The sequence below is a fragment of the Rhinolophus sinicus genome, chromosome 6 (genome assembly GCF_057876585.1).
Source record: "Rhinolophus sinicus isolate RSI-liver-muscle chromosome 6, RSI-T2T, whole genome shotgun sequence".
NCBI lineage: Eukaryota > Metazoa > Chordata > Mammalia > Chiroptera > Rhinolophidae > Rhinolophus > Rhinolophus sinicus.
Genome location: NC_142506.1, coordinates 15310013 through 15334368, shown reverse-complemented (window position 1 = coordinate 15334368; position 24356 = coordinate 15310013). Strand labels below are relative to the sequence as shown.

The window sequence follows — 24356 nt, the reverse complement described above, 5'->3', positions numbered from 1 at the left end:
TGACATTAAAACTGAAGATAAAATGGGAATAAATTGAGGCAGGTACTCCAAACCATAGATAGAATTTTTAAAAATATTTTACCGTGTTTAAAAGACAACAGCGATTCGTAAGTTTCAGACAGCTGAAATCAATGATTCAAGTTTTACATGTGTGGAAAATATAACTTATGCAACATCATGTGTACAAAAGAATGTGATATGTGTGTGTGTGAGTGTGTGTGTAAAAATTCAAAAAATAGCAGTCATCATATTAGCTAATATTTACAGGGCACTTACTATGCGCTAAACTTCTTATGTTATATAATGTAATTTGGGTATGCAGACCCGGTAGATGCCCTCATCCCTATTTCACAGATGAGCACACCGCACCACTGGCATGCAAAGCAGCAGGTTACCTGTCGGGCATCCGCTGCCAACAGGTCTTGGAGCTGAGCCATCTGACTCCAACGCCTGACACTGTCCTAGTGATATTTTAAACACCCCACTGGAGTCCCATTTAAAGTACATCCACTCCAATTTTTAGGTGTGACTGGTGACCTTGATTTTACCTTCTGAGTCACATCTCCAAGACCAGTTTGCATTTAAATTGAGGAAAGTGGGGTAGAGAAACTGGTGGCAGTTGGGGAAAGCACAAATGGAAGAGAACAGGTGGCAATTAGGAAGAGAGACAGAAGGAACAAATAAGGAGCAAGGCGGGGGAGCCCGGCGTTGAGAGAGGATCCAGGAGCGCAGCGCGCGGGCCCGCGGAGCCGGCAAGGAGAGCGGAGCAGGAAGAACCGCGCCAGGTGGCGGCCGCACCTTTGCACGTGACCCGCGCGGGCGCCAGGGCGGGGTCGCGCTCACCTGGACCCACGTGACGGGGAGGGGCTCTGCGAGGCCCCGGGCAGCGCGGCCACGCCCCCAACCGCGCGGCGCGCCTGGACCCGGCGGACTGAGCAGTGGCGGTGGCCGCCGGAGCCCGGGAGGTGGAGGCGGGCGGAGGGAGGCGGCGGCGGCGGTGGCGGCGGTGGCGCGCAGGGACGCAGCAGCGGCAGCATGTCGGCCGGCGGAGGGTCAGTCCTGCCGCCTCCGAACCCCGCCGTGTCCTTCCCCGCGCCCCGGGTCACCCTACCCGTCGGCCCCGACATCCTGCGAACCTACTCGGGCGCGTTCGTCTGCCTGGAGATTGTAAGTGGGGCAGCCTCGGCGAGAGTCGCGCCCGGGGAGCGAGAACTGGCACCGGCATCCTGGCCCCCGGTGCTGTCTCCCTCTGCGCGCGCCCCCTGCTCCCGTCCCATTAACGGGGCCTTTTCCTGCGCCCCCCGAGGTCTCCTCGATGCCCAGCGCAGCCTGATCCTGGCGATGCCACCCGGGCCTTCTGGCTTGGCACCTGTTAATGCTGGCACCTGTTCCCCCGCTGGCGATAGAAATGGCCCCGAGAGCGCGAGCAAGTGGCCGGGTGGGACCGAGGATTGGGGACTTTGAGAAGGGAATGGTGTTTGGGTTTGGGGGCCCCGTCAGAGACCCCCCGCGGCTTGGCCCGGGGCCGCGCTTGGCTAGAGCCAGAGCAGGCGCTCTCAGCCTTGCCTGTTGCTAACCTGCCATTTTGTTGGGTGGTGCAAAGGTGCAGCCGATGACTGGTGACCAGGAGGCTGCCACGATGTGGAAAGCGGGGCCTGGAGGTACCAGGAAAGAGGAGGAGGGCTGAAGACCTGGGTCATTTCCCTCTTTGTCGTTCTGAGTGCCCCTTGCATTGAGGAGAGGAGCAGGGCTCAGAAAACAGGGCAGGAAAAAGGTGAAGTGTGTACTGTTCCCTTGGTAGTTTCTAATCAAGTGGGCGTGAGAATGGTGAGGGGAAGGTTACAAACGTGGCTGTCAAGTTCATTGCTGCCTGCCTTTGTGCCTTCTTTCTTCCTAGCTTACCTACACCACTCCACACTTCAGAACACTTGGTCGGGCCTAAGTGAAGGTGAGGTCACCTGGCCTGTCATGCAACCTTTTGGGGCTGGAGACTGGAACTACTTTTAAAGGAATTTTATGGAGCTGGAAGCTGCCTGTGAAAGGGAAAATTTGCAAACATGAATTGGGCAACCGGCGGTTACATCACACCCTGAGAACGACAAATAGAGTGAAATGTCAGTGCCTCTCCTGCAGGCTGGTTTGTTTGCTCCGTTTGGGCTTTTCATATCTCTCCCTCACCCCTCCTTTTGAGTTTGCATAACCTGGATTTGGGTCGCTTTGGTTTCTCTTTTGTGCTTGTGGGGCTGGAACACCATGTTAGCATTGGTTTTCTGCCCTATTATGCTAAGGTAGTCAGGGCACCCTAAGTTAAGTTTAGCTCAGATTTGAATCTGAAAAAGGAGACAAGTGAGTTAGAGGCAACGACATCAGTAATCGGATCGTGACTACGGGACTAGGAGAGGTTGGTTTGAGTCAGCCCGGTTCAGCAGCATCTGAATGCTTCCGTGAGGCGCAGGCATCCATGTGAGAAGCGTGGGGAGTGGATGGCTTTGGGCCGGCTGCACTGCTGTGCGGAGGGAGACGCGTTGAGGGCAGTGAAGATCTAAAGAGTAAGATTGTACAGGTTCTGAGCTACTTTGCTTACGTGTTCCCCAAACTCCAGTTGTCTGCATACCTCTTGGAAGTTTTTGTGGTCCCCGCATTCCACTTGTACTAGAATTTACAGCATGTTCACTTAAATAGATTCACTTTCTAAACTTAGATGCCTACCTTAGCCTCATCCTAAGCAATAATGCATGTGAATTCTCAAATTTGATATGATGGCTATGTTTTTCTAATATTCAAATATGTAATTATGTATTTACATATATATATACATATATGTATATATGGAACTATATGTATGTGAGATATATATAGGTGTGTGTGTGTATATATATATATATATAACTATGTATATATGTCACATACAGATAGCCATATATATGCAGGTCAAGCTTGACATGTATATATATGGCTAAACCATGTGCCATCAAATCAAGTACCATCTCAAGAATCACCTGTGGTCATGTGACACTTTCAGAAATACTACCTAATTCTGAGGGGAGTTAGTTATTCTATTTCCTCTCCCCATATCGCTTTATATATCTAGCCCAGTGGTTAGTTGTCAACTCTTGCTGTACTTAATTACTTGGGCGGCTTTTTAAAATACTGTTGCCAGCCCAGACTAATTAAATCAGAATCTCTGGGGGAGCACCCAGAGTTGGCTAGGTTTTTGTCAAAGCTCCTCAGAGGTTTTAATGTATAGTCTTGGCAGGGAACCACTGAGGGAAGCCTTTATCGGGGCTCTGTGGACAGGACAGCTCCTCTCTTGCACATGTGAACTCTCTCTGCTAGAATTTCTGCCACTCGCGTCCTAGGACGGACCCCAGACTCACAGAAGTTTCCAGTCTATTCCTCTTAGCTCTTCATTTCCTCTGGCTTCTTACCCCCGAAACACATCTACGACCCTTATCTAGATATAAGAGCATCCCTTCCAAAAGCCATTTCAGTTTACTTTTCAGTATGGCCAAACATCTTGATAGGTTTAATTCTTAGGCCTCCATTTATCTCTTTTACTTGAATAGTCTCTCTCCTTCCCATCTTACCCCCAAAAAACTAAAAGGACCCTAATATTCCAATGAAAGTAGTGACCTTAGAGAAACTAGAGACCACATTGGACCCAAACTATGGCTCCTTCTTGGCTGTCATCCTTCTGTACCACTTGGAGATACTGGGTTATATGCTTTCAGAGAGCAAAGATGGAGGCCGCCTTGATACGCCTCTATCTAGAATGCACACACTGAGCAGATGCACAGATATGAGCTAAATAAACACTTTTGAGGCAACTTTGGTCCCTGCTTTTTTAATTTCCCTCTAGTTTTCTGATTCCTTTAAAGTGTTCAGGCTCCCATGGCTCCTCTTCAGAAATGCCTCACCTGTAAATATAAATGTGAGAATTCGCTAGGAGTAGTTCTACCATGTTTCCCCCAAAATAAGACCGGGTCTTATATTATTTTTGCTCTAAAAGATGCATTAGGGCGTATTTTCAGGGGATGTCTTATTTTTCTCATGTACAACAATCTACATTTATTCAAATACAGTCATGCCATCTTCTTCTGGAACATTGTCATAACATACTAAATGCATCTGTCTGGCTGACAATCTTAACGGGGGCTTATTTTCGGGGTAAGTCGTATTTTCAGGGAAACACGGTAAACTCTAGCTTTCCTTTCTGGGGACCGATTATTTTAGCCCCTTCCTGTGTTTCTAGATATCCCCAAACTTCTTAACTTTAACCTTTTTTTCAAATTAATTTGTCTTTGTAATTTCTCTATTTATATCCCGTTGCTGTCTAAAACTTAACAGGTGAAAATGGCATCTGACAAAGATGGAGTGGGCTATCCATGGCTGACTAAGCTAATGAAACCATGATCTTGGAGTTCAGTTTTCACACTAACCAGTAACTTGCTCAAAGAATTCAATCCCAATCCCTCTTATTGTACCCTATTCACAGTCTCTCAGATATCAGCCATTTGTTGGGGGAGATAATTCAAAAGATACAAATAGCGCCCACTTAACAGCCCCAGGTAAAGCAATGTATAGCATCGGCTTTATAGGTGGAGAATATGGCAACCTCACATGCGTGGGGTGGCTTTTGGAAATGTCCCACTGTTAGATACTCAAGTTGTCAGCCCCTCATTTTTGCACTCAGCTGTATTTGCCAAAGCATGTTTGCCATAAAGAGTTTAATAATAATTAGTTTTGCAAAGCGAAGTCTTTTAGTTTAAGATGGAAAAAATCACCTTCAAAAGTTATCATTTTTAAAATCTCTCAGTGTTTCCTGAATTAATGTTTTCTAAGTCACTCATCAGCTTTTATTGAATACCTACAGTGTGCAAGGCACTCTTCTGGGAACAAAGATGTTTAGACGCTTCCTCACCTGGATTTGCCCCCAAATAACTACCATTTAGAGAAGAAAGACAAGTATGGAAAGTGAACTACAGCTAAAACATTTTCCAGGCAGGTTTCTTTAGAAGAAAATGACATTGGAACTTCTTTACTAGTGGGCTGAGTGAGATATTTCAGATCCCTGTCCTCAATGAGCTTATCTTGTATAATGCACAAGAAAGATCAGACGTAACAGTATGCAACACAAACAAGAATAAAGGTCATTATTGAACTCAGTGTGTTTCACAGCTTCAGTGTTTAGGAAACCGTCTACATTCCCAAGATAACTGTGAACGTTGCTCTTTATGGGAGCTATTCTGGGACTCATCCACATGCTTCTAACTGCACTGGTTTGGATACCACAATAATTTTCATTTATTCAACAAATAATTAAGAACCTGGTGTACACCAGGCCTTGTTTTATGCCCTGGGAATAAGATATTAGCATAGCTCCCGCCCTTAAATGAAATTCCTGTACGGTGAAGTATAAAGTCAAGAAAGAATTACAGTGCTATGTTTGAAGTGACAGAATTGGTTTGTGAAAAGTACTGTTGACAAATGGAGTAGGCCAGCACAGGCAGCTTTAATAGGATGGTGACATTTGCGTTTCGCCTTAAATCATGTGCAGACGTTCAGTAGACAGAAAAAGTGGGAAAGAGAATTCCAGGTAGGAACGAGAACATGTGCAAACCTCAGAGACAAGAAAGACCATGGTATGAAGGCCCTAGGAATGGTTAGTTTTTCAATTTGTTTGGTTTTTTTTTTTTTTTTTTTTTGGTTTGTTGTTTTACATGACTCCTGAGAAGGTGGCCGGAAAAAAGAAAGAAAAAGATCAGGTAAGGTTCAAGTATGATTTGCTGAGAAATGATAGGCCAAGATATAGAATTTATTCTTTCTGTGGTGGGCAGCTACTGGAGAAGAGGGATGAACTTGATCAGACTTGTGTTTTAGAAACCTTTGAATAGTGAGGTTTGGTTATAAAACAGATGGAAGGCAGCAGGATCAGTGAAGGGACTTATGGCAGTGGTTTGGATGAGGGATGATGAAAACCCAAAGTGGGACAAGGGAAAAAAGCAGAGAAGAGAGACAAATCGAAAGCTGAGGAGGTCAACCAAGTATGTGAAGTTTGACAGGTGCTGAAATGATACGAGACCAAACTTAAATATAAGATGAACTCAGAGGAATTACACCAGAGAAGCAAATGTTATTGAAAGGAAGGTGGGAGGGAGGGGCGATGGAGCTGGCATGTGCAGTTATGCAGGTAAATCTGGAAGGGATTTCATGTTATTTTCCATTTTCAACCCAAAACTGTAGTTGGACTAACAGATAAATGTTCAGATGCAAAGAGTTTTCTTTTCTTGCCCAGAAAATAGATTTGGGTTGCAAAGAGAAATTGTGTGTTTGCAGTGGTGAAGAGGGGCTATCCATGGATATGTGTCCCTCTCTAAAAGGGTTTTAATTCTGTATGTAAGAATTTTCCTTTGCCTCTGGATTAAATATCTCCATCCCTGTGAAAAGAGTCTTTAAAACTTCAGAAGAGAAATAAATCGATGCTTCTGCCCATGATTCTTTTCATCAGCTATTTGCTCTGACTGGCAGTCCTGTGAGAAATAGGAAGAATTGAAATATGGAAAACTTTAAACCAAGTTGCTGGAAACCTTGACCTTGAGCTCCAAAGGAAAAAGTCAAGGAGAGGAGCTTTGTTCTACAGAGCTCGATAGAAATTTTGTACCTGGTCGTAGGAGCCATGGACATGGCAAATTGGCGAGTATAATTCTTTGAATAAGTAGAAAAGACTGTATAAAGACAGAAACCAGGAACCACGTTGGCGTACCCAAGTGTAGCACTTAACAGATGCTGTTTGATTGTTCTGTAGGACAAACTGAACAGTGTGTGGAAATATTCTAGAGAAACTGGCTGCAGTGGTGAAGGGCAGCCTTCTTAATGAAGTCTTGCCCAACTCTGAAAATGTCATGATTCTTCTCTAAGAATATGTAGTTTGACCTGATTTTCCTGTGTCCTATTTTATATGAAAAGGGCCATGTCCTTTCATAGCCACCACAGATGACAGTCTTAACTTTTGCATAATAGCTTTCAGAAAGGAGGGAGATAAAATGGAAGACAAGAGGCCAGGATGTGTGCAGTTCTTGCTCATGTCAAGACTTTGGCATGCATGAACGTTCTTAACCTGGGGAATAACTAGTTACCTACAAACATGGAAAAAGGATTTCAAAAATCAAGGGAAATCATAGATAAAAATAGACAGGGGGCAGAACATATTTCTCTCCTGTCATACGCTTTCCATTTTAGGGTTTCCATTTAAGAAACAGAAATGGAAATGTGGGTGATATGGGGAGGAAGAAAGTATAATTCTTCCTAGCATCCTCAAACATAATTTTAAAGCTGTCAAATGTAACTCTAAAAAGTAAAACTTCTTTTGCATGGGGATAGTTTGTACATAGGCCTCTTCTGTATATGTCACTTCTCTTTGCTTCCCAGAACTTGTATTATTTTTCTTTCCCTGATTAAAAACAAACAAACAAACAAAAAAACTTGCCAACTTGTACCTATAATTCAGAACTGTACCAGGGCTAGTCCAGGGCCAGTTTGGATGAAAGTCAGCATGGTGAGAAGACAGATGGGGATTAATGGAGGAAAGCAGGAGGGGGTGGGGTAAGGCACAATATAAACACTGCCCTGGTCAGAAGTCCCAATGGCAATTGCAGCAGAATAGGTAAAGTGAACAAATTTGGGGACCAGGGAAGATTGCAAATGAGGTGTCATGAGCTAGACTAGCAAAAGGTGCCAACTTCCCCGTACCTTTCCATCCTAGTCTTCTGAGATCTTGTACAGAAGTAGTACACCCCCTTGTACTAGGGGGTGGGTATTGCCAGTAATAACTTGAATATTGAGAAGCACATGTTCCCGCTTTACCAGATTCATGCCTATTTTTGAACACCCACCATGTAGCAGGGGGTGAGCTAGGCTTCAGACAGCAGAGTGTTTCAAGCTGCACTTCGGGAGCATTTTCTTCTAGCACCGTTTATTACGCACACTGGAATGCAACGGAGCATGTGTTGTAGAAAGCACTGCCCTGGGTTCTGAGCATTCAGACACGATTACGACACTCAGACTTTACAATCCAGTGGGTGAAACATGCATGTGAATCCATGATTTCAACCCAGTTGTCATAAGCACTGTGGAGCATACACGTACCGGTAGCTGTGGTGGCACCAAGGAATGACATCCAGCTAGGGAAATCGTTCTGGAAAACATGGGTTCTTCCGGGAAGACCTGGAGTTTAGTTAGCCAGCGATATTTTGATGGCATCATGACCAGTGTAATGGACTCTGTGTTCAGGGGATAAGGGACAGAGGCCAGAGAGAAAATAAACAAAACAAAAACGGTGGGGAAAGGAGCATGTCAGGGGACAAGGTGAACCAGCAGGGGAGGCAGCGGTCTTCTCTGCATAGTAGTTACCACTTGACCGCAGACACATTTTGAATCAATTTACTTTTATGGGCTGCCTTGTAAACACATCTGTCAGGTATTGTGGTGGTGAATGAAGTATGTTCCCAGTTTAAAAAAAAAAAAAAGGAATCTTTTGGACTACAAATGGTGTATTAAATGGAGTTAATTGAGGGTAATCTCTTCACTAGGGAAATCAGTTGTCAAACATATTAAACAATTCCCTAACCATGTAGTTTCATTTACAGTTTCCCAATAAAGAAGTGTCCATTAAAATAGGAAGGGTTATGAAGTTGATAAGGTGTTCTGAACTTTTAGGGAAGGGGTGGTCACAAACCCTTTTGTGATTCCGATGAAAGTAGCGGACTGTGTCCTCAGAAAAATGCATTTGCACTTATCTACCCAATTTGATATCATTTCAGGAAATCAACCTTCCACTGCCCGTGCCAAGCCAACCTATAGCAAAAGGATAGAAACCCTGATCTAGAATGAACACTAAATTTTGAGAGGAGCAGAATAGCATAGTATGAATAGCATAAGCTCTGGAAGCCAATTGCCAGGTTCAAATCCCAAGTATAATGTTCCTTAACTATAACTTAGGGCAAGTTATTAACTGTGCTGTACCTCAATTAACTTATCTGTAAAATGGGAAGAATCATAGTAATTATTTCTCAGTGTTTGTGAGGATTGGATTGGTATAATAAAGCATTTAGAACAGTGCTTGGAACATAAGAGCTCAAAAAAATGCTAGCTAGTATTTCTATTATCCTCACTAGCTTCACCCTCTTACTCAAACTAACTCTATAAGCCAGATTGGGAGACAATTTCTTTTTTCTTCTAGGCTTGCTAGTTTGTTGATTCCCGCTGCTACAAAGTCATGAAATACCCAATATGTAAATTGTAGAAGAATTGGAAAGCAGGGTTATATGTTAAATACAGAAAGTTCTAAATAATGAAGTATTTTTCCTTAGGGGCAGTAGAACCAGTCCTTTGGGCCTTCACATTCACTTACCTTCCCCTGTTCTCATTCCAAACATTGACTGAAAATAGGTCAGAGTTGGAACCAGCCTGTTTACTGAGTGAAAAATAAGAGTATAGTAAGATGAAGGTGTCAAATTGGTGTGAAAATTATTAGCTAAGATGTCAGACGGCGTATTTATAAGGAGGCTATTAGGAAATAAGTGACATTTGAAGAGAAAGAGGGTATTTGCAAAGGGAAACCTTTGGGGACATGAGAAGACCATCCAAATAGGAAACAAGTTGAGAAGTCTTTAATCCACGCTGCCAGCATTGCAAGAGTTGCTGCTTGCTCAATGCTATGTTTTCCCGTGGGGTCATATATTTTTACCAGTCCCCAGTTTCTAGTGAAAACAGGTTTTAACTCCAACTCAGGGTTCGAGTCAGTGTGAGGTATGAATGACTACGTCCACTGTTTTCTTGTGGGAAAGTGTCAGCCAATTCCCACCCTTCTGGCCTGCAGGAGCCAAACTAAAGTGAGAAGTATACAGTAAACCACAAAGGAGACTGTTGTTTTAGGGATGTGTAGCAATGTTATAACTGGAACTCAGAATATATTGGAGCCCTTGAGGTGTATGCCAGGTACACCTAAACTTGAGCTCAGAAAGTAAGGGGTAACTAACTGTAGGGAAGGCTGACAGCTTCTTCTAGGAAATGTTTGCATTACCTGGAAGTCAGAGCTTAAAGTTCAAAGGCATGAGCTCAGACTTCGTTCCTGAGAGAAATTTCAAAATGTGATACATTTGGTATGAGATGATGGATGTTAACTAAACTTACTGTGGTAACCATTTCACAATATATGTAAGTCAAACCATTTTGTTGTACACCTTAAACTTAGAGTGTTGTATGTCAATTATATCTCAATAAAACTAAATACGCCAAGCTTAGTAACATGCAGAATTAGATGAAGTGAATATACTGAGCATTGCTCATGTTATTAAAAGCTGTTTTTAACGTTGGAGCCAGGTTGCTGCAGAGCTTGGGAGAAAAAGTAGCTTTTGGCAAAAGGAAATCATGAAGTCAGGAAGAAATAACTGTGTTGAGGCCCTAGTGACATCAGTGTGACAGTCTTGCAATGAGGAAGGTGGCTCTCCAAAGCAGGCTTGATTATATCCTCAGCCAATCCCCCACCTTGCAAAACAACCGTGGTAAGCAGGACTTAATACGGATGCCACAGGACCTGTGATCTAGGGATGCAGTGTGTGTGTGATTCATACGCCTTCCTCCTGCACAACCCTCTCTCCCTGCAACACACACACCACAGATGGGGAGGCAAATCTGTTCTCTTTCCACATAAGCACTAAGTCTCCTTTCCGAGGTGTCGGAAGGGCTGTAATTTTGAGTATGACAAGAACAATTCATGTACAGTTTCACATTAGCATCCTCTGTCAAAGCCCAGGGGATGGAAGCCTGCTTGCAGCCCTGCCTCCCCTGCCTGCCTGCCAAGACGCCTCCCAGGACATCTCTCCCCTCTCCCAGTCTCGCAGAGCACGCTGTTGGTGAGCTCTTTTTATAGCACTCGCTACAATCTGCTCCTGAGTCAGATTTAATGGTGTCTTTTTCTCCCGTAGTTAGAGCTCCTACAGACTGAGCCTGGCCTTTTGTTTTGTTTCTTTTTTTCTGAGTATCCTTCTGTTGTGCCTGGCAGTAGATTTGAGGCTGGCCCATTTGAGGTCCAGTCCACGTTTATTAAATGTTATGTTTCATTCCAAGGGATCATACAGCCTCTTCTCCAGAGGTGTCAATTTATCATAATCCCGATAGCACATAATTCTGCTTGTTTATTTGAGCAGGCCTGCCACTAATAAACAGCAGCTCATTGTTCTTTATCACCCTGAATACCTGTACCTTCTCAATAAATAACTCTTGAATTAATAGTTAATGATGAATTAATGGGTAGTTAATATTTCTTAATAGTTAATAATGAATTAATAGATAATATTTCTTAAACCGTATTTAAAGTAATATAAGCTATTTGTAGTAGGAGGGTAAGAAAAGGCTACCAGGACAAAGAGGCTGAGGGAAAAAGGAAGGATTTGAAGATCTTGTCACCTTCAGGTATTTATGAAACAGTAGAAAAGAAGAATTTTTTTTTTTTTTTTACCAGAAACACTATTTCTTCCATAGCTACTAATAAGATTGTTAAATTTTTAAATAGATATTAATATTCATGACTTGGATTTATTTCATAAAAGTTTCTGGGTTTGATGGTTAATTTTTGAACTTAGGAGTTGAGATACAGCACCACGATTATGAATGTATTAGATTGGTGCTTTCGCTGTCATTGCTCAAGTGATAATTTATTAAGCTTTCAAAAATGTTTTTCAAAATAGTACTGAGTTATATGACTGGGCCTTTTTTTTAGAAATTAAATTAACATTTGTGTGTTTAACCTTCAATGGCTGTATGATTGAAATATTATTTAGATACTTAAGACGCAAGATGCAATGATTATTGGTTTTTAACATTTGGAGCTCCACCTGTTTTTACATGGGCACTGAAAGTTTATTTGTTCACTAAGCAAGTGTGTGAGAGCCATCTACATGCCAGAGGTGCATGCCTCTGCGATAGCACCTGTGTGGGGGGGAGGGGGACAGGTAGACAAGGCTTGATTCCCACTTGCCTGTAGGTCTCTTTGGAGCAGGAGTATAGCTTAGATTTTTGTGTTTCCACATCAAGTGTCTGACATCGTTAGGGAAGGATTATCGTGTAGATTTAATAAATGGCTTTGAATGCAGAGACATACAAAGCAACATGCTGCCAAGAAGGTCTAATAAGGCAGATAGACTGAAAGCGCAGGGGCTGGGGGGAGGGGGGGAAATTCAATTACAGTGTTTCTCCCCAGTGTAACATACCCACAGTAAGGAACTTGCCCAGAAGACAAGGATTCCTGAGCATGGGGAAGCGTTGTGGGGGTCGGGGGGTGGGGGCTGGGGAAAGGCTTTGTGGATCACGTGCTAGCCGAGGCGAGTATCAGTGGGAATTTCTCAAATACATAGGGGGAGGGAAGGACATTCCTGGCCGGTATACGTCAGGCCACTCAGATGTGAAAGAGCTTTGTATTTGGACTGTGGGTTTTAAAAAAAATCTGTAACGTAAAATGTGAGGGGCTTAGTGGCAAGAGGATGAAAAAGACAGATGAGATCATAAAAGGCCCGGCGTGCCATGCAAAGGAGGTGTAGTGTATGGAGGAAACTGCTGCTCTTAGATTCATAAGACTTCCTGTCTTCAGCCCCTAACCGGTTCTCCTCCCGTGTTCTCTCGCTCCCTCCTAGCTGCCCAAGCCAGAAATCGGGGTATTTTCCTTGTCTGGTCTTTTGTGATCATGTCCCATATCTGATCAGTAACCAACTACCGTCCCTGCTTCTTTTTAAGTTTCTGTCTGATCTGTTCACGTCTCTCTGTGCTCAGTGCCCTGGGCTTAGTTTACCCTCTGTTGTCCTAACGGTGTCTTCTGTGGTCGGTCGCCCACCTGCCACCCCTTTCTTCTCCAGTCCATTGTCACACTTTAGCCAGAGAGAAACTTCTGAATGCAAATCTCGTCCTGCCAGCCCCTGCTCCGGGTGGTCTGTATGTGGCCTCCTGTTGCTCTTGGGTGAAATTCAGCTTCTTGACTTGACCTTCAGGGCCCTGCAGCTCAGTCTCCAGCTCCCCAGGCTCGCTCTCAGCTCTCACCATATCTTCTTAAGACTCACCTCCTGCCCGGAAACAGCCTTCTCCTCACCCTGCTCCTTCCCAGAGCCCGGTCCTTGGGGTTGTTGCTTCCAGAGAGTGTTTCCTGACTTTTCAAGTCTGGATTTAGAGCCCTCGTTCTGGGGACCTGCAACACGCAGTATTTGCCAAACTGTGACATGTATGAGGCAGCATTTTAATCCCATGCTTAATTGGTCTTTCCTATAAGAGACTGTGAATTCTGTGATGGCAGAGACCAAGAGTCGTCTGTTTACCATTTTATTCCTAGCCCCTGGCAACAGTGCCTGACAAGCAGTAGGTACGTACTGAACTAGATCCATGAATATCTAAAGTACCTATTCCCATGCCAGCACATAGAAGAGTATCAGCAAATGATGGTAGATTTGATTGTTTATTATCATGTACGATGGCTGCAACTAGGATCTATATATAGGCAATAATTTCACATGTACAGATAGGTCATGAGAAGGACTGAAACATGGCCATTAGAAGTGACAAGTTAGAAAGTTATGGCTGATCTTTGCTGATACCTACCCTGAGAAGTGGTGAGCACACAAGCCGCTGTACCGTGGTTTGAAGAGTAGCACTCGAGTGGAGGTGGAGGCCCAGTCAAAGAGGACTTTGTAAAAAGAGTTGACTGAAAAGGAAAATACTCGGAGAGCGCAACAGTTAAAGAGGCAGCAGGGTCAGAGGAAAGTATTTTTAGACAAGGAAAGAATACTGGACCTGTTCACGGGCTGAGGACGAGATTCCAGCATGCAGGCAGGTGCAGAAACAGGGGTGGAGTCTGACCAGGCCCGTGACTAGAAGCTCTGGCCTTGCACCTGAGGGGAGAGGGGAGCGGGCATCTGGAACCGTGATAGAGAAAGCTGATGGGAGGGGCTGCAGGAACATGTGCAGGGGTCTGGGGAGAAGCAAATGCAGCGGTTAAGGGTGATCCAAGCACATTCCGTTCTGTTGCCCTAACCTACTCCTGGCTTTCTTTTTACCTTCAGCTGTTTGGGGGACTCGTCTGGATTTTGGTCGCCTCTTCCAACGTCCCTCTACCCCTGCTCCAAGGATGGGTCATGTTCGTGTCCGTGACGGCCTTCGTCCTTTCTCTCCTCTTCCTGGGCGTGTTCCTCTCTGGCATGGTGACTCAGATCAATGTCAACTGGAACTTCCTGGTAAGGGATTTGTACGTCTTTTCCAGGAAAACGTGGGAAACTTATAATATCTCATTCTGTCCTGTTCTATCTGTTGCCTCTCGTGGGAGAGAGAAGGTCAGATTGCAGGGTCTGCGGTGCTGCCATGTGGCCATGTGACCACCTTGCTGAACAGCGAGGTCCCAGTTTGTGAGATTCGCGCGTTGACAGAGCTGAGCAATCTTTCTCTTACTCCTTTATGAGTTAGATGACCTTTACTCAAAGACGGGTCTATTTCATACAACAAATGAATTGCATTATCGTTCCTGAACTACTGAGCAGATGCCTTTGATAGATGACTACTGTGACATATATCTTGAAATTTTCCATTGATTTCTGTTTCGCGTATTAAATACATGTATTCTTTTCAGGAAACAAGTAGCTATATAGTCCACTCTCCAATTAGAAAAGGGGATATTTTATATTTATAGGCTTCTCCCCACACTCCACACCTCAGAGGGACTGCAGGTTTGGCTCCAGACCACTGCAAAAGCAAATACCTCAATAAAGTGCATCCCATGAATTGTTCGGTTTCCCAGGGTATATAAAGTTATATTTACACTATACTGTAGTCTATTAAGTGCACATTATGTCTAAAAAAAAAAAAAAGTACCGTAATTTAAAAATACTTTATTGCCAAAAAACGCTAGGGTTATTAATTGACCTAATTTCAATATCATTGTGTCTCAAGGAAAAGGGAGGCACAAGGAGAGGAAGAGAGACGGGAAGCAGCCAGTTGATGGAGCAGAACACGCAACATTTATCAATTAAGTTTGCTGTCTTGTATGGGTGCAGTTTGTGGCACCCCAAAACAATTGCAATAGTAACGTCAAAAGTCACTGATCATAAGTCACCAGAACAAATATAATAATAATGGAAAAGTTTGAAATAGTGTGCGAATTACCAAAAATGTGATACAGAGACACGAAGTGAGCAAATACTGTTAGACAAACAGCGCTGATGGATTCACTCGATGCAGCGTTGCCACAAACCTTCAATTTGTAAAAAGTGTAATAGCTGAGAAGTGCAATAAAGGGAAGTGCAATAAAATGAGGCATTGCCTGCATTTTCGATTCCTGTCCTCATTTATCAAGAATTGGTAAGTTTTAAGAAATTAATTTACAATCAACACAATTCTTAAAATTATGACACCATTCAATTGGATCAACTTATGTCCCTTTTCCCATGTAATATCAGCCTCTTTCATGCTTGTGGTTATTCATTCTCTGGGCCTATCTCAGAATGGCCCAGTGGAGCATGAATTCCATGATGGACAGCCCTTTAACGAAGTTCATGACAAACCCACCTTAGTTTTCAATCACAATTTGGTGGTTAGAAGCTTAAATCAGGCCTTAGTCATGCTTTACCATGTTTCCATGAAAATAAGACCTAGCTGGACCATCAGCTCTAATGAGTCTTATATTAATTTTTGCTTATTTTACTATAAGACCCGGTCTTATATAATATATATAATATGATATAATTTTTCCTCCAAAAGACGCATTAGAGCTGATGGTCCGGCTAGGTCTTATTTTTGGGGAAACAGGGTATGTAGGGCCCTTTCAAGTATGGTAGCATTTTATTCAGCAGCTTTAGGACAGCTGTTAGAGGAAAATATTTGTTCTTGTCTATTTACAGAGCATAAGGAGAACCGTCTTCCCAAATGTTATCAATGGTCAAATCTAGTGAATGTGGCTGCCTGCGGCGTGACACCAGCCCAGGCGTGATGCTGTGGGTTAGTGTAAAGCTGAGGAGGAAGTGTAGCGAAGCGGTTCCAGTCACGCACAGGCTTTGAAGTTGGGTCTGGTTTGCTTCATAACTGTGTAGCCTTGGGCAAAATATTGAACCTCTGAATTTCCGTTTCCTCGGTAAAGTGGTAATACTCATGCCCACCTCACCAGATGCTCTTAAAGACTAATAGAAACAATGCATTATTAAGTGCTCAGCTTTGTGTCTGATTCATAGTAAGTGATCAATAATTATCATAATTCCTTAGACACACGGAGATGCGCAGTACGAACCTTTGAGAGTCCTTCTGTGTCTTTGGTTGCTGAGCCAGTACAATATGTTCCTACCTTTTTGCCTTGATTTCTCATTAACGATGTGAAAATGTTTCTAATAATTGGTCAAGTGATGGAGATCAAAGGTCCCTATTGAAGTTCCAGAGAGAGGCTTAATCTCCTCTTTCTAAATGCCTCGCTTTCCCATGATATGTATGGATGAATCAGTCGGTCCCTAACATTGGTAAGCACCACCGGGTTCTTTAAATATCAGGCTCAGAGATGGTATTTGACCCGTATGTACCACTATAGCCCGACGGGTACTTAACTACTGGTTAATACATAGTTATTGCCCCAGCCTCTTACCTCGTCCCAGGTGCTGTGCCCCACATTGCGTGGGACTTTCCTGGACCTTCTAATAGCCCAGCAACGGAAGGGTTAATACCTAGAAAAGTAGAGTCCCCAGGATTCTGCAGTGTCCAGCCTTCTTTCTAATTCGCTGAAGCACATGCCTTACCAATGTTTAAATATGTTTCCAGTATCACTCCTGGTTTTATTAGACATATGTCCATACTATCCTTTTACTTTTTGCTTCTATTGAATCATTGGTATTGAGTACAGTCATTCATGTCCTTATTAATTTATTAGGTGTCCTAAATTGTACCCCCCCAATTTGTATCATTACATTTGATATTCCATCAGACAATAAAATGTAAGAGGGTTTGTTTGTTTTTTAATTAAATCACTTTTTATGAAAGAGACAGTTGAAATTGGAAAGACCTACCAGTCTGTTCCGTAGGTCACCTGCAAAGTTTATCCTGTGTTCTTTTAGCTGGAGTAATCCACTCTAACATGGGGGAATGTGGTAATAGCAACATAGTACACAGTATAGTGGCTGTCACTGCACAGGCTCATTATATGGTGGGCGTACTTTCAAGGGGCCAATTCTTGCCTTCAAGGAGTTCACTTAAATGCTCGCTATATTTAGAAGGGGCTCCTTTTTTGTTTTTCTCTTCTCTTGACATTTCGTACATACTCAGTCGTTTTTGACCACATGGTTCCTTTTGATAGGTTTTGTAATATATCTTGTACCTTCTCAGCCAGAGAAATGTTTGAGTCATGCATAGCAATGTCACCAGATGGTAACAATTTTTAATTGCTACATTCTGGAATTGTTAGACATTAATTGCTCAAAAAATAATTGTTTCCTCCTGTGATAATAGTTTAATGTTGCCTGTGTACTGTGCGTGAAGGAAGCAAGAGTGCATTTTGATAAAGAATACATTTTCTAGAAATATTTGTTGCGGGATATTAACTGACATATTTATAGCTTCTAGCTTTTACTGATCATGAGGGTAAATTAATATGCACGGTAGATGTCTTCAGTATTTTCCCCAAGCTTTCTAGCATTTGTATAAATGGTGGAAATATGATATGAAATAAAAATATGATATGTAATAAAAAAGAAAGTGGACTTTGGAACTAGACAGACCTATGTAGCTTGAGTTCTCCCTTCATCTTTGTGTGGCTCTGAGTCAGTCACTTAACTTAAAAAAGGAGAAAGAGAATGAGAAAAAATTATTTGCAGAATGGGATAATAAATGGTGATTGTAAGGATGTTGACAAAAATACAAAGCAATGTGTTGATATATTGATTCAGGTAATATGTGAATTTTAGTAGAGTTATGCTTTATATTAATGCCAGCCTCATATGTAATAACCTAATAACAACTGGGTTTTGTATGGGAAATTCTTTTATTTTTTTGTAGAAGTATATGATTTTATTACTCTTTTTTTTTTTTAGAATGTCAGGAGATATGCTATTGAAATCTATGATTTCATAGGTCTTCTGTATCTTTAAATGTATGTGGTGACAATCTAATAGATAAAAATAATAATTGCTCAAATATAAGTTACTTAATTATAAAATGTGTGTATATATATATATTATATAACTATATATAATCAATAGTAATATAGTTATTGTATAATAACTATAATAACAAGATGTAAATTAAATGCTACTTTACTTGAATTTTAAGGGCAGTATATGTTATTTTTTTAGGTGATGTCAATTAATATCGATCTCTGGCACCTTAATCTAAACTGAAATTATACACTTTTTTATAAAATTCAGTGTATCGGAATGTTTGCCTCTATGCCGATCACAGTGGGCCAGTTGATTTTCCTGTGGATTCTAATAGCTTGATGTTGCTAAAGCAGACACAAGAAATGGCTGATGTAGTTAAAGATTGATTAAATGTTCTAATCTTCCTGAACCTGAGCTTCATTGTTTGAAATAAGGAAGAGAAAAAAGATCTTGTTTGTAATCTTAGCTGTCTCTCTTTCTCCTCCTCTTTCAGGATTTCGTTTATCATTTTACAGTGTTCGTCTTCTACTTTGGAGCCTTTTTACTAGAAGCAGCGGCCACATCCCTGCACGATCTTCACTGCAATGCCACCGTGGTTGTGAAGCCGCTCTTGAGTGACAACCAGTATAACATAAACGTAGCAGCTACAGTAAGTGTTGACGGCTACAGTTGACCAGCACTTTCCTTCTGTCAAGGTCTCCAAGTAACTCCTCGGGCAACGCTAGTTTGTTTTAATAATAGCCATTAGCATTAAACCTATAATAGATATGTATCTGTACAGTCACCTTACGAGCAAAGTGCTATCATTGGGGATGATGCAATGGAAGCACAAACACGGTGACATTCTGGTCAGGTGCTAGCAGTCGGTGGTGGTGGTGGTGGGTTTTGCACAACAAAGTCTACTTTGCAAAAAGAATTAATTGTGCCTTTTATTTCCTGTAAGTTCAGACATGGTAAGGGAGATTTGTTCAGTAACCAATGTTCAATACCTATTGGTAATTCGTTTTCATTCAATGAATATTTACCAAGAGCCTACCAGGAGGCATGTAATTTGCTGGGCGTAGGGGACGGGGATGAGGAAGGCACCATCCCTGCCCTGCCCTTGAGGAAAGCCCAGGTGAGTGGGGGCGGTAAATAAGCCAGCCATGGATGACATACGGGTGAAATGTATCCATGGGGAAATTTTTTAAAAAATGTATCCTCCTTAATTCATATACCTAAGTGAGTTTATCATTTTGCATTGACATAAGTAAGTTGAGTAAATGATATGATATTTCTGTTTTTATAGATAATTTTAAGGTGTCAGACATCTAAATTATTCTCTGAAATCTCTTGATATTTGATATGACTATCTAGCAAGTTTGTGACCCTAACGTTTTACTGTTTTATACAGATAGTATATACATAGTCTAGGCCTCCCCGTATAGCCATTAAAATCTGTCTGGAGCAGTACTATCCAACAGAAGTTTCTAAATTGATAGAAATGGTCTGTATATGCGCTGTCTAATATGGTGGCTACTCATTAATCAATTCATTTATTTTCAGTTAATTTAAGTTTAAATTTAAATAGCCACAGGTGTGTGGCTAGTGGCTCTTATATTGGACAGTACAGGTCTAGAGTTTGGAATTTGAAGGGTAGAGGATTAATGATTCCAAGACCTACCTACTATCCTAAGTTTTCCAAGTCTGCGTTAGAATTGTCAGAATTCATTGTGAGTCTACAGTGAGTGAGCCTGAAGGTGGGATTGCAATGGAAAGGAGGCATGGTCTAGCTTTGATAGGCTTATAGTTTAGATCAGTGATCTTTATACTTTCTTTTAGAAGAAGTGTAACTGTTTTACTTAGTGACGTCTTACTTAAAACCCAATAAATGTTTACATTTATTAGGGAAAAGCATGCATGCCCTAGTTGGAGTAGGAAAAGAGGGTCTGGAATGATGCCCACCCTCCCTTCTCATAACGCTACCTCTGTCCACCTCATCATCTCTGAGGTACTTTCATAGAATCCTTGTGATCCAAAGATCACAGTCAGAAAACCACTGGTTTTAACAATTTTACACAGCCAAGCTCAGGGACGTAGAATAGACATTTTTCTGTCAGGTGTCCTTCCTACTAGTCATGGGTTGCCATTAGATTTTCCTTTACAACTTCCATCCCCTCCTTTTCAATGGTGTGGGCTCCATTCTCATTACATCTCTTGGATCCTTGAAGTGACCTCATAGTGACCTATTTATAGTTGCCCTAAGATCCTACTTTCATAAGAATAATAGGTGCTCAAATACTTGATGATTGGCACTGGATGTCATTAATTTCTCACTAATATTCCTTTACCCTAACAGCTCAGTTTTCAATGTTCTCCATAGTGTGATTCTGTTCTGGCTGTCCCTGTTACCCAGCCCTTTCTCCGTCTGTCTAAGTGAAGCTGCCCTAGTAAACTTCTATGTGTTTCAAGTTCTGCATTAAGTCCCCTTTCATCCATACACTCCAGTAGAAGTAAATCTTTAGCTTCTGTGTTTTGATGACACTTAAATGCATGAGCCGTTCATCTGTGACATTATATGGAGTCCCTCTCTTTTCTTTTTATTTCAGTATACCTTAGAGAGAGGAAAATTCCTGTTCACTAATAATAGATATCAAAAGAGTTCATTCTCATGCAGCAGACAATGTCTAGATTACAGATGAGCCAGAGAGACAGCCAGCAGAGGAAGGGTGGGGAGAAGAGCAGAGTGGTGAACACTGAAAATGTCCTGTGGGCGAATCTGATATATTCCGTCTCAGATCTATGGTTTCCTAGTAAAGGATCCCAGCACTAAATGATAAGGTTTTATGATATCTAATTGCTTTGTCTTGTAGTTTCCTATGGACCATAAACCCCAAAATGATGAGGACAATATCTACTACTTATTTATATGCACCACATATACACAAATTCTTGTTGAATACTAAGGACAGTAATTCAGAGCTGTGTCAACTCGAGGACTATCTCCTACCTGACATGATGACTTATTTCTATGGGTATTTGTTCAGTCCTAAAGTCACTTTCCATTGTCACAGAAATGATCAACTATGTCCTCAAGGCCTAATAGTTGCATTTCCCTTGGCTGTGAGACCACTGTAGGAAAAGATACCTCATAATGAATTTCTGAATATCCTATCAGGGGTATCACAAATACTTAACAAGTGAGTCCAGAATATGAACAAGTTTTCCACCTAAGACTGTCGACAAATGAAAGAATTATTAGGAGTTACAATCTTTAAAAGAAGGTTAGTGGTGTGCAGGGATAAAATAGTAGTACAAATTTCCAAAAGAAGAGATGAAAATAAACCATTTTCATAAGTGTTGATGTATGTTCAGGTAGGTTGGTCAGTCTTCAGATATTTGCTCCTTAGGGACGAGTGTTTTCTTAAAGTCGGTGTTATAAATCAGATGAGAATGTTTGTTGTTTTGTTTTTTTCTTAGATTTTTGCCTTTGTGACGACAGCTTGTTATGGTTGCAGTTTGGGTCTGGCTTTACGAAGATGGCGACCGTAACACTCCTTATAAACTGTGTGTTAGTTTCATTTGTCTATTTAATATGTCTGATCAATTTGGATACCATTTTGTCCAGATATGACAACATTCCAAAAGTAACTTATTATATGGAGAATCTAAGTACAAGTTTTGGGTTATGTCATGGATAGAATTTGAATTTTATTATGATGTTAAACAGAGAAATGGCCTTTAATTTTACATCTGTCTTTTTCCTTTTTTAAAGAAAATTTTCTTTTATTTCCATAAAAAACCTAACTATTGTTTATGAAAAAGGTGTATTTCTTTTGTTTAGTTGCTAAGTCATGTGAACCTTAAGTTTAATAGGTAACTAAAACTCCCTAAAAATCACATATCGAATAGGCTTCCTACTGAACTCTATCTTTTAGTGTAAAACAGAGACTGGTACCCTTTTTCTATAAAGGCCCAAATGGTAAAAATTCTAGGCTTTGTAGGCCCTACAGTCTCTGTCACAACTACTCAACTCTGTTGTTACTACATGAAAGCAGCCAAAGACAATATGTACATGAATGAGTGTGGCTGTGCTCTAATAAAACTTTATTTACAAAAACAGGAAGCAGCTGCATTTGGCCTGTGGGCTGCAGGCTATAGTTTGCAGACCTCTGGTGTAAAACCTTATGTTATGTGTTCTGTGTTTTACTGAACTGATCTTGAATGATATAAAGCTAGTTAGACAAGCCACATAATATTTAATCTCCTTATGCAATAATCACATCATCTTTGTGTTAATGGTCAAATACTTATTTGAAGGGGCATATAGTTTCTCAAGCTAATTCAAGCAGAATCTTGATATAGGAAAAAGTAATTTATGAATTGAACCCGAGTTGATTAATCCAACTTAAGGTCACCTAACAACTGAGCAAAATGCTCATCTGGCATCCTTAAAATGAGATCTCTAGAGATCATAAACCACTACTGGAACTGGTGTCTAACTACTTATGTCCTACTTTGGATTAATTTATGCTTCAGAATACAGCTGTTTGCCCTGTGCATGAATATACAAATACTTGTGTGTGGCTACGTTAGGCTTTACCAAATAGAGCTCTGAAGAGTTAACTTTTTACTTCTAATTATTTTACATAATTTGAATAGGGTATTAAATATAACATAAAGTTGTAGATTCCTACATGTTTTGATAATAGCCCTGAGATCTATATTGTTTCTGCACTGGTGGCAGATATATAAAATCAGTTTTAAAACAGCAGCTGTCACAAAAACTGTCGGGCTGAATAGCCCACAAAAGTATGTCAACCCACCTGTAGAGACCGTGGTTGTGGAAAGGTGCCAAAATGACTTCAATGGGAGAACAAGTTAGTTAGGTCCCAGCTGCCACCACACTATCCAAGCAAGGTACTTACTAATGTCTTGTCCCAAGAGAACTACCTCTGGGAAAGGAGGGCTTTTGATTGTCCGATACTTTCAGCCCTTTGCTTGTTTGACTGAATCATCCCCTAAGAGTGCTATGTATAAGTTGGGCTATTAGATGTCGTGGAACATAGAACAATCCCGAATGAGTAGCAGGATCAATGCTCAGTGATCAAATGCTGTTTATGTAATAATCCCTTAGAAAGAAGAGTCTGGCTTGTGATGTAAATATAAAGATAGAAGACATGTTTCAATATGTGGCAAGAGGATATCAGTCTTACAACCTTGTGCTCATGCTGTATTTTTTCCTGTAATATCTGACTTCCTTATTTGTTTTTTTTTCTCCATACCACACACTGAAACCTGTATTATGAATTGTATATTACGAAGTCATAAATGTGCCATAAGGATATATAATAGCCCATTCTAGTTGGAATCGTTTAAAGTTAATCTGGTAGATTTAGTTGTGAGATTTTATTTTTGTTCCCAAGGTTTAACAGGTCCTTGCTTGGTGGCATTAAATTAAATGATTTCATGAGACTTTTGTAAATGGATTGCTTTTAGATCATTAAGAACCAAGCCGAAAACTCATCTAACTGTGAAGACTTAGATTTGTAGATTAACCGCATTCTAGATTTGTGAGTTGAGTGACAAAGCACTTGAACAAAAATTATTGGCATTTGAGAATTTCTTTATATAACTTAGCTGTAAAAATGAGAAAGTGTTGGTTGGTTTTAAAATCTGGTAACTCCATAATAAAAAGAAATTTATTTTATAAGTGTTATGACTCTAATAAAGTATTCATTTGATAATCTTTTTTCGGTCATCTTTTTTTAATACAATTCACTTTAAAATTCAGTTAAAGGTTTGATATAAACTTTACAGGTTTAGAACGTCTAGTCTTATATAAAACAGTTCTGCTTTAAACATTTCTACATAAAAGTTAGTCCCTCAGGAAATGTCAGTAAATCTTTTTTTCTTTGGTGAAGGTCAAAAAGGTAAGTCTTTGGAAGTAATATTATAATGGAAGTTCAATTATATTCTATTTTACTTAAAAAGCATTCATATACTGCTTAATGTATGCCTGGCAGTGTTCTGAGCAGTGTTTTTCAAATATTAGCTCATTTAATCCTCATCATAAGAACTCATTTTAAAGATGAGGGAAGTAAAGCACAGACCATAAGAAACACCCAGGGTCATGTACCTAGCAAGTGGAAAAGCTGGAACTTAAACCCCAACAATCTGGTTCCAAAGTCCAGGCTCATAATGGCTATGTATCCC

The 24356-nt window shown here is 41.1% G+C and overlaps 1 protein-coding gene across 2 annotated transcripts; it reads left to right on the top strand.

The window, feature by feature from the left end:
* Positions 1-635: 635 nt before the first annotated feature.
* Positions 636-23891, top strand: MAL2 (mal, T cell differentiation protein 2). 2 transcript variants are annotated; one of them, XM_019715043.3, is made up of 4 exons: positions 636-1167; positions 14103-14273; positions 18655-18810; positions 21621-23891. In XM_019715043.3, exons 1-4 carry the CDS (start codon positions 1036-1038, stop codon positions 21690-21692), a joined length of 531 nt encoding a protein of 176 aa, XP_019570602.1. In that variant the 5' UTR covers positions 636-1035; the 3' UTR covers positions 21693-23891. The 2 variants fall into 2 exon arrangements, with proteins under 2 accessions (XP_019570602.1, XP_074172370.1); XM_074316269.2 differs by lacking the exon at positions 636-1167 and adding an exon at positions 5706-5765.
* The last annotated feature ends 465 nt before the right edge of the window (positions 23892-24356 follow it).

Bases quoted from the DNA above. Each gene is read 5' to 3' on its own strand.
- MAL2 (XM_019715043.3), top strand. From the start codon at position 1,036: ATGTCGGCCGGCGGAGGGTCAGTCCTGCCGCCTCCGAACCCCGCCGTG. The intron at 1,168-14,102 runs GTAAGTGGGGCA...TTTTACCTTCAG, and splicing joins CGTTCGTCTGCCTGGAGATT to CTGTTTGGGGGACTCGTCTG. The intron at 18,811-21,620 runs GTAAGTGTTGAC...TTTTTTTCTTAG, and splicing joins ACATAAACGTAGCAGCTACA to ATTTTTGCCTTTGTGACGAC.